At 43.5% G+C, this 8714-nt stretch overlaps 1 protein-coding gene across 8 annotated transcripts; it reads right to left on the minus strand.

Annotated features, from left to right (window-relative positions):
- Positions 1–287: 287 nt before the first annotated feature.
- Positions 288–8321, minus strand: LOC115559773 (uncharacterized). Of its 8 annotated transcripts, none has more exons than XM_030378841.1 (11): positions 6893–8321; positions 4041–4191; positions 3567–3705; positions 3196–3469; positions 2930–3107; positions 2733–2809; positions 2465–2645; positions 1363–1513; positions 1150–1247; positions 871–1010; positions 288–567 (listed from the first exon to the last, which is right to left on the minus strand). In XM_030378841.1, the coding sequence occupies exons 1-10, from the start codon at positions 7280–7282 to the stop codon at positions 907–909; spliced, it is 1743 nt and encodes a 580-aa protein (XP_030234701.1). In that variant the 5' UTR covers positions 7283–8321; the 3' UTR covers positions 288–567; positions 871–906. The 8 variants fall into 8 exon arrangements, 7 of the variants coding, with proteins under 7 accessions (XP_030234701.1, XP_030234699.1, XP_030234700.1 ...); XM_030378839.1 differs by having other exon boundaries at positions 3567–3786; XM_030378840.1 differs by having other exon boundaries at positions 860–1010; positions 3567–3786.
- Between the last annotated feature and the right edge of the window lie 393 nt (positions 8322–8714).

The raw sequence follows: 8714 nt of genomic DNA on the forward strand, positions 1-8714 counted from the left end.
ACCTGATAACAACCAGCGTCTGGGTGGAGCAGCAGTGACAGCTGTTGGATGACAGTTCTGGAGAACCGTGTTGTAAGTCCTAGCAAAGGCAATAATAACCATGGGAGCCTATTATATTATCTCCAGTTTTACCTCCAGATATAAGTCTGCCACCAGCCTGACGATGGTGTCTTGGCTCTGAAAACAATTCTGTCTGCCAATCAGGGAGTCCCAGTGGGTGGCGTGGATGATGACATCGGACAGTGCGGGTTGAGATTTCTAAATACAATCATGTTTATAAGGCTTTGGCTTTTTGAGAATTTGTTTTATTTGAAGAAAACTGATATAAACTCAGACCAGTTCCTAGCAGGTGTCTGGATGATCCAGAGCTCACTGGTAGTAGTATGCAATCTGAAAACAAATTCAACAATACAAGGCCAGTACAAATCTGTAAAGTCTAAAAGCAGTCAAACACTGTTCTTTAGGGGATTCTGCAAGTGGCCTATCGCCATGTAGGCCCCGTTGGAGTTGGCATCAACATGGCAGTGCAGGTCAGCTGGTGCTGCACAGCCCCCAATTGGTCGACAGCTACACACAGAAAGCAAATCAACATGATTTCAACATTATACAATAACCTTATAGAATACTCTACATAATGACTTCAATGCTAGTGTCTTAACATGTCATACATCAACCATACTACGACATCCTTTCATACTAGCGCGGTACATACGTTAACCCTTTATTCAAATTGCTGTATCGAAGATTTCCGTTTCGTTGTCTTTGGCGACAAGAAGTAATTGTTCCAAGATATACGCACAGTGTTGCCCCCGGCAGTTTTTAACTTTCATAATACTGTAAAAGGTAAAGGCTCAATCACCATTGTATTACCAAAATTGGTCCCACGTCGTCCTCCGCGTACTGGGCCTATGCGTGGTCAGGGACGGGGATGGACTTCAACTCGTCAACAAATGGTGTTGGATTCTCAACCACCTCCTCAAAGACAAGCTTGAGCAGTGCATCCACATAGTCTGTAAAGTTTCTATTGGTCACTTTGTGTCTCATTACTTCACTGAATCCTTATTTTTACGTTACATTATATAATTATTGAAATTATTTGGGGGTTTTATTTTTATTCTTACCATAAAACATTAATGATTTACAACTCACTGTAAGTGGGGTCTGTTTTGATGACAGCTGGACCGGGATGTGTTCCAGCTTGCTTGCGCTCCGCATTTTCATTGTAGTGCATGATCGCCAAGTACAACCTACAATAACAGAATGTCAAAAGACAATGATCCACTTGATTTGGCCTTTAGACTTAAGAGCCACTAATCAGCAACTTTGGTACAAGAGGTTTCACAATCCATTCAGAAGTATTACCTGCACAACAGTCCCATGAAAGGGAGATCCACCTTCTGGGGTGCGAAACTCTGGATGAGGCTGTGGAAGGCCTCCAGGAAGGAGGTCTGGTTGTGCTGACTCATCTGCACCACATCACAGAAGACCGCTTCGTTGTGGAGTATCTTATCCACTTTGACCACAGAACCAAAACAAAAGAGATACTGGAAGTGTTCTTCAGGTTTTTTCTGATCATTGTTTAACATTTTGAGGAAAGGAAAAATGGGTACATTTAGAATAGATTTTTGTTAATATTTTGATGAGATGGAGAAAGACGGCGATATATATATATCCATCTCTCCCTCTCTAACACACACGCTGCACGATTATTGCCAAAATGATTATCACGATTATTTTGATCAATATTGATATCACAATTATTTACCACGATTATTCATTGAAAAAAAAAATCTTTCGAATTTCTACCACCCCCTAGCGGTAGGAGCCACACACTGCTCAGCGGCAAATTGACGCCAGGCCACGGCCCCCCCCCCCTTTTTCAGGCTTCACGCCGCTGTGTGCAGGATGGACTCAAGCAGTCGCAGACAGGTGTACAGGGAGCACTTGGTTTGCTTTGCAGCGGAGGTAGAGCATATACTGCATGGGCGGGGCTTGTTTCTTTTTTGGTTTTTTACTTTTTTTGCGGATGCATTATTTTAAAAAATATCGCGAGAACACTACGTGTCATCGTGGGACGCCAATATGGTCATCACGATAAAAATTCGATATATTGTGCAGCCCTACTGATATACCTCTGGCTCTATTAATGAGCCAATGGTTTTGGGTGATCCGATAACAATCCAATCGATCCAATTTGCAAGCCTAAGTTCGTTTTCATGTACCGCTTATTCAGATTACAGCCATAGTTCGACTATGCTCCTCAATTAGTCAACTGCAATTGTCTGAGCATACATAGCAGTGAGAAGATCGTTCTTTATTGGAAACAGGGCAGCTTCTGAAAAGAGGCATCCCCTCTCTGTGTTGGATTACCGCCCTGCAATGTGTGCCCGCAATGTTACCCCAGTTATTGACTTGGAACTATGTGTGAAGGGGGCTCAACAAATCATTTCGGACAAACATGTACCTTTCTCCAAGACCCACACGTCATGCAACTGTGGGATCTTGCGTTCCATCAGATGATTCAGAATCTGTGGCTGACGCTCAGTTACCATGTAGTCCACCTCTAAACCGTTCTGCTCCAGAAGGTCAAGGCTTTGTTTCATTCCCTCCATCTCCATGTGGTCATTACCGCCTACTTCATTGCTCTGGTGGTGGGAACACAGAATTGCAAAGATATGAACAAACATACTGAATATTTTGCAAGCCTAACAAAAAGATGATGCGTCACGCACCTTGACCAGCTGAACGTCTATTATGGTGTTGCTCTCCATGTGCATAAGACTATAGGTGCTGAACTTTGTATTGTGCCCTTAAAGAAAAGGACCGATCAAGGTGGGTTTGCAGAGCTTTTCAATCAAAGCTCAATATATAAAGATGGATGCTCTTCAGAACAGACCAATGGCTCTATTTTATATGTGTTTTGGCTTACCTGGAGAGTCTTCTCGCATACCTCCACAGACTGTAACCTTTCCCTGGTGGTGTAGCTTCTGAAGCAGAATCTGCTGTTCCTTTTTCCATTTGTGGACAACAGCCGGCTCCAGGAAACACTGAGTGTGTCTCCTGAAGGTGTCCTGGTTGAAGGTCTGAAGCTGCATGGCCTTGAAGATCTAGGATAACATGAAAAACGAGAAAAGTCGAGGAAAAGGCTCACTGACGATTCCAAATTGCACATGCTGTGAATGGTAGTACCGGTACCCTGGCCAGTTTGAAGAAGGATGCACCAGTAAGATATGTGGCAGCTGAAAGCTGAAGGTCGCCGAGGGGGGTGCTTCCAACAATGGGCTGGCTCTGCCACCCTCTTGAGTAACGACAGTGTCTGCAATGCTGACTGAATGCCACGTAGGTCCCATGGCGTCGCCGCTGGACCTCACACTGTCCCCTGCACACCGGGCAGCTGTCGAACAGCTCTCTGAGGCAGCCTTCGAATACTATGTATTTTGCATTGTCATGCGAAGCCCTTAGTCCAAACCTAACACAACAGAAAGAACCACACAATTTTGCATTTGATTTCCAACAGTAATCTTAATCTATGCTGATAAATCATGTCGTACAAATACGGAACATACAAACTGTCTGGCTCCTCTTTCACAACAGAGTTGCCGGGGTTAGATGATGAGTCAAGGGGCTCCACTTTGAACTCTGTTATAGGGACTTCCACTTCCATCTCCATACAAAGTCTATTGCTCGGACTGAAACCTGGGGCTCCTATAGGGGTGGGAGACAGTGTGAGATCTCGGAAACCGGACATGGTTTCAGGGCCCACTCTGGGACAAGCCACCGTTGCCTCTGTTCATAGGATGAAAAGGAAAATAAATACATGTGTGTGCTCCAACATCACCCCAAGGGAAAAGTGAACACGACATATGAAATCCACCAATAGAAAATAGAAACTAAACTACAAAATGCACTGTATTTCCTATAGTCCAGATATATTATAAATATTTCAGTACATCACAGTATCTCCAGGTACTGTGCCTCAAAATAAATCCACTTTTAATGTCTGTGTTATATAGCTTCGCCTCTCCATGGACGCCCTATACCTCTGTAAGGCTGTGTCCCATCCGAGACCCCGTGTGGAGAAACCCACGTCTGTGTACCCACGGAGACGGTGTGTGGGGGGTCAGTTTGGCATCCTGCATCGTGGAAACGGGCTTGAATGGTGTGGTGTCCGGTAACTGCGTCCGGTCGTGACTAGAGGCAAATTGAGTCTATGAATACAAATTTTGCAACTTATGCACAACACCTTAAAACTCACCCTGAGTGGCGGCTCCTGAAAATAACCTCAGGTGGGCAATGATAATGATTAAGGTGACCCATTCAATAGGTGCATTAAAAAAGACAGCATCAATTTGCTAGATGATTAACTCATACAGAGATCCTAAAGCACTTTGAGGCTGTCTTGTGCATGAAAAGTGCTATATAAATAAAGTTGCCTTGCCTTGCCTAAAGCAAGCTAGCATACATTCCAGTAGCTCGTTCTGCACCATCTTTGATGTGCCCTGGAACACTGTAGCATTTTTAGGAGCTGATCAAAAACTTCATCCAGTCTTAATCTCAGCCTCATCTTTGCTTCGCAAAGCTTACTCAAACACTCGGCAAAACTTTACACACTGGATGTGTCGGTTCTTGCTCACCTCATCATTGTGGCGACAGACAGCTAGCCTGCTTCCCTTATCCAGTCAATGGTCACCCTCCCAATAGCCGCAAAACTCAAGCAGCTGTCAATGTGGATTTTTGACAGCTCATGCTTCTTTATTTTCCTAGACAGATTATGCATATCTGTCACACCTTTCGATACCCAAGCAGTGCTGTCTGCCGTGCGGCCGTCGGGGTGGAAGATTAGGCAGAAGCAAGCATTAGCTTCTTCACAGCCAGCTAGCAAGTTTTTTCTCACGTACCATGTTGGTGGAAATCCACGGGTGAATGCAATCCCCCCCCTTGTAGAAGCCTGTTTAATTTTTAATTTTGGTCTTGGAGGTCCTGATTGTATTAATGCCAATTTTTCTGAATTTGATCGCAGGCTAAAAGGAACTGCTTTCAAAGAGACAACAGAATTGCATTTTACCCTCGCCATCTTGAAGGTAGTAAGTTACTTGATTGAAGATACCCCCTCCCTTTCCCCAGAACACTGATTGTTGCTGTGTTACTCAACTAATGTTGCTGTGATGGAATTGGTTAGAAAATAATCCCTCTTTCTCATCGTTGGTAGTGCGTCCCGCCTATGTCCGCCTCTCCAACTCACCACACTGCACCTCACAAATCCTTAGCGGCAGGGCGGAACTTCTGGCCTTCATGTGAAGGGAAATGCAAACGGACCTGGCAGGAAGTTCAGGAGAGGATAACTCACTTTTGGGTAGATATGACCCCTTTAAAGTGCGTATTGGAAGTTAGATACTGCAGTGAAGAATCATATAGGAAAAAAATTAGAATACACGATTTAGTTTTTATTAATAAATCTACACTACAAGTGGCATCTTGAGCCGTTTTTGTGATACAATTTTACTTCCGCATCTCAAACGCTCGTTTTCGAGCGTGACGTAGGAATTGGTAGACGGACGTTCTAATCATCATAGACTACATAGGCAACATAACAACAATAGATAACAGTTTCGGACCACTTCCGTACAATTTTGAGCCAGCTAGCCGTGAGGGAGAACAGCAACCACCTAATAGGGGGAGACACCATGGCAATAGGAGGGAGATAGAGTTGTGGTGTCAGGAGAATCAGTGGAGAATTGGGCAGGTGTCTTGGTGAGTGCTTGGCATTAGCTTGAGTTAATATTAGCTAATGACAGCAAATTATGGCCACGTTTCAATATTTAACAGGCATAACTTTACTAGTACATGATTATATATGAATCTACAGGATGTATAACTCCACACTATCTCTTACATAACTACTACTGGAGGGATGGAGGGAGGGCGGACGGACGGGTGGGCGAGCGAGAGAGTGCGCGATCAAACTGAAAGAAACGAGCAAAGTTAACCTCACATTTCATTTTGATAGGTGCTTGTGTGGGAAATGCCAGCCAATGAGCTCAGCTGAGGAGAGCATGTGTTGCAGGGAGGTGGATCCCTTCTGGGCTCTAGTGGAGACGCTAAACCCCAGACCAGACGTAACATGCCTGACTCTGCATCCAGGCTTTGAGGGATGCTGTCTGAACCCCTTTGTGCTCCAGGTAGCATACTTGGCCTTCAAACAGGAACATGGCCCTCTGCAGGCCAGCACACACGAGTATGTTCAGTTGTCCACATTCCTTAATAAAATAACTATAAAAAGATCCTAGTTTACCAAGTAAATAGAGCTCAAGTCACAAATTCTGGGGTTTTGAAACCTGCTGAACCCCAGAATTTGTGACTTGTTTTATATGTTGAATGGACTTTACCAATTTTATATAACTGAAAACATTAAACATTTAAATATATTAATTGCTAGCAATATCAGAACTCAATTGATTTTTTTTCTATTGTAATTTAGCTTATTAATACCATTAACAATATCACCCTTTTTGATGACTAAGTTTAACTGTCGATATTTTTTCCCTATCCTTAGGCAGTATCGTTACACCGCATACAGGCAGGTTGTCCGCTGGGCCTATGGAATTCTTGGCAGGCACATCAGGAAGCCCTTACCTGCATGCATTGTGTCTGCCATCAGACGGCAGTTTCCAGAGGAACATGGGGTTTATAAACAGGTAACTGTTAATGACGATGATTTCATAAAAGTTTCATAAAATAGGATGCTGTTGCTAGCTAACATGTTAGCTTGTTTACAGTGTAAACTGATGGATTTTACAAGACAGCAAAGCTGCTTTACAATAAAAGATACTGACCATAAGTCATTATGTTGACTAATGTAGGAAGTTAGTAAACGTCAGAAAACAAAACTTACAGTGCACCGTTTACGTTTCCGAATCGTTGAATCTCTGACCGGTCCGTGATCTTCACTGCCGCCGGTGGCTGAGCCCGAAGCTGAGGCTGGAGCAGCATGAATTGAGGGAACCACACCGGCTTTCAGCCTCACTCGTTTCTCGCTCCGAAAACCCATCTTGAACTCCATCATGTCCCCGGAAACATAGTCCTCTGGTCTAAAGTGAGCCGCGCAAATGAACGTGTATTTGGTGACAGAGGCGAAAAAAATGTCCTTTCTCTTCACCTGTACAAAATGCACCCAGGCTCGAAAGCCTGCTCCATCCTTTCTCCGATCGGGGAAACTGTGAAATCGGAGATGGTCGGACAGGAGGTCGGAGTTGGAACAACCCCCACAGATACAAAGCCTCATCTCGTCGATTAGAAAAACCCAAAAACCACAGTGGGGGGAATACAAGACCGCTCACCGCGGTAACTACTCACAACTACACATAGAGCTGAGGCAGCAACAGCGACTGCGTCTACCAATTCCTACGTAATATGACGCGTTTGACGTATCACATAAAAAAATAGTCACTTTAAAACTGGAATTTTTGCCGATATACTTTTTTAAACTGATAAAATCCTGCATTTTAATTTCAAAGGGCAATTTTCAGAGAATGTTACGTATAAATATTTTAAAAAAAATTAACTTCCAATACGCACTTTAACTTAGCGGACTTTATACATAGATAGGAACCCTATATCACCCACCCGGTGAGGGAAAGAAGCTAAAATACTTAATATGACCCCTTTAATGATCAGAAAGTAACATAGTATTTGACTGCACGCCCCCCTGTACCATTTCTGGAGATTAAACCTGACGTTTTTAACTTCAAGCTAGACCTCATGAGGAAAAGCGTTATGTTTGTAAAATTAGATAATCCCTGAGGATTTTGAGGATTTTATAGAGTTGAGCTGCTAATGCCCAATGAACACTCTCTTCATGCTAAAGTTAACGTTTCCGCTCAAGAGCGTCCATCGAAATCATGTCTGCGGAGTACCATGGGATACGATCAATGTCCCAGGCGGTGTAATCGATGCATTTATGACCCTTTATATAGTCACGACTAAACACGTGTACACCATATAGTTTTCTAAAAACAAAAACAGTAGGTTTCTTCTTCGTGTTGTGCAATTCCGGAAGTGTAAACGCGTCTCCCGCCCCCACAGGACAAAGGAGGAAATACACCAACAACGCGTCATACATGATGTTCTTTTGGCAAACATGTACCTTTCTCCAAGAGCCACACGTCATGGAACTGTGGGATCTTGCGTTCAATCAGATAATTCTAACTTTTCTTCCTCATTGCTGACGAGTGGAGTTTTCGAGGCAGACACATTAGAACAACAAGCGACCAAAACATACTACGATCTTACCAGCGATCTATCTAGCGGCATTCTGACTCCGGTGTTACGCCGAAAGGTGTGACCCCAGGGGGCGCTGTTGCACATTTTCTGCAACGTGCACGTGTGGATTATAACAAAAACGTAAATAAATCATAAGATCTCCCCCCACCGGTGAGTCTTTCTTTTCTTGATACTAACATTAATTCTAAACAGCGTTTTACACAGTAGCCTATAATACGAAATGCTCAAAGGTAAATCAGCGCAATTTAACACTGACTGTAGATTTGTATGGGTAAAGAAGCAACGGTGAAGGACCGTACTAAACGCCCTATCCCTTGCAAGGGTCTGTAAAATGCTAATCAAATCAATCAAATGCATTAATTAAGCATCTTTAATAAAAAGGTTATTGGTTGGGGGAGATCTTGTGTTTTATGTATGTTTTTGTCATGCCTGTC

This window comes from Gadus morhua, chromosome 15 (genome assembly GCF_902167405.1).
Source record: "Gadus morhua chromosome 15, gadMor3.0, whole genome shotgun sequence".
Taxonomy (NCBI): domain Eukaryota; kingdom Metazoa; phylum Chordata; class Actinopteri; order Gadiformes; family Gadidae; genus Gadus; species Gadus morhua.

Coding starts and splice junctions, on each gene's coding strand:
- LOC115559773 (XM_030378839.1), bottom strand. CDS start 7,282: ATGAGGCTTTGTATCTGTGGGGGTTGTTCCAACTCCGACCTCCTGTCC. Junction 3,108..3,195: donor CCTTCTTCAAACTGGCCAGG/GTACCGGTACTA, acceptor ATGTTATCCTAG/ATCTTCAAGGCCATGCAGCT. Junction 1,011..1,149: donor CAAAACAGACCCCACTTACA/GTGAGTTGTAAA, acceptor GAAACTTTACAG/ACTATGTGGATGCACTGCTC.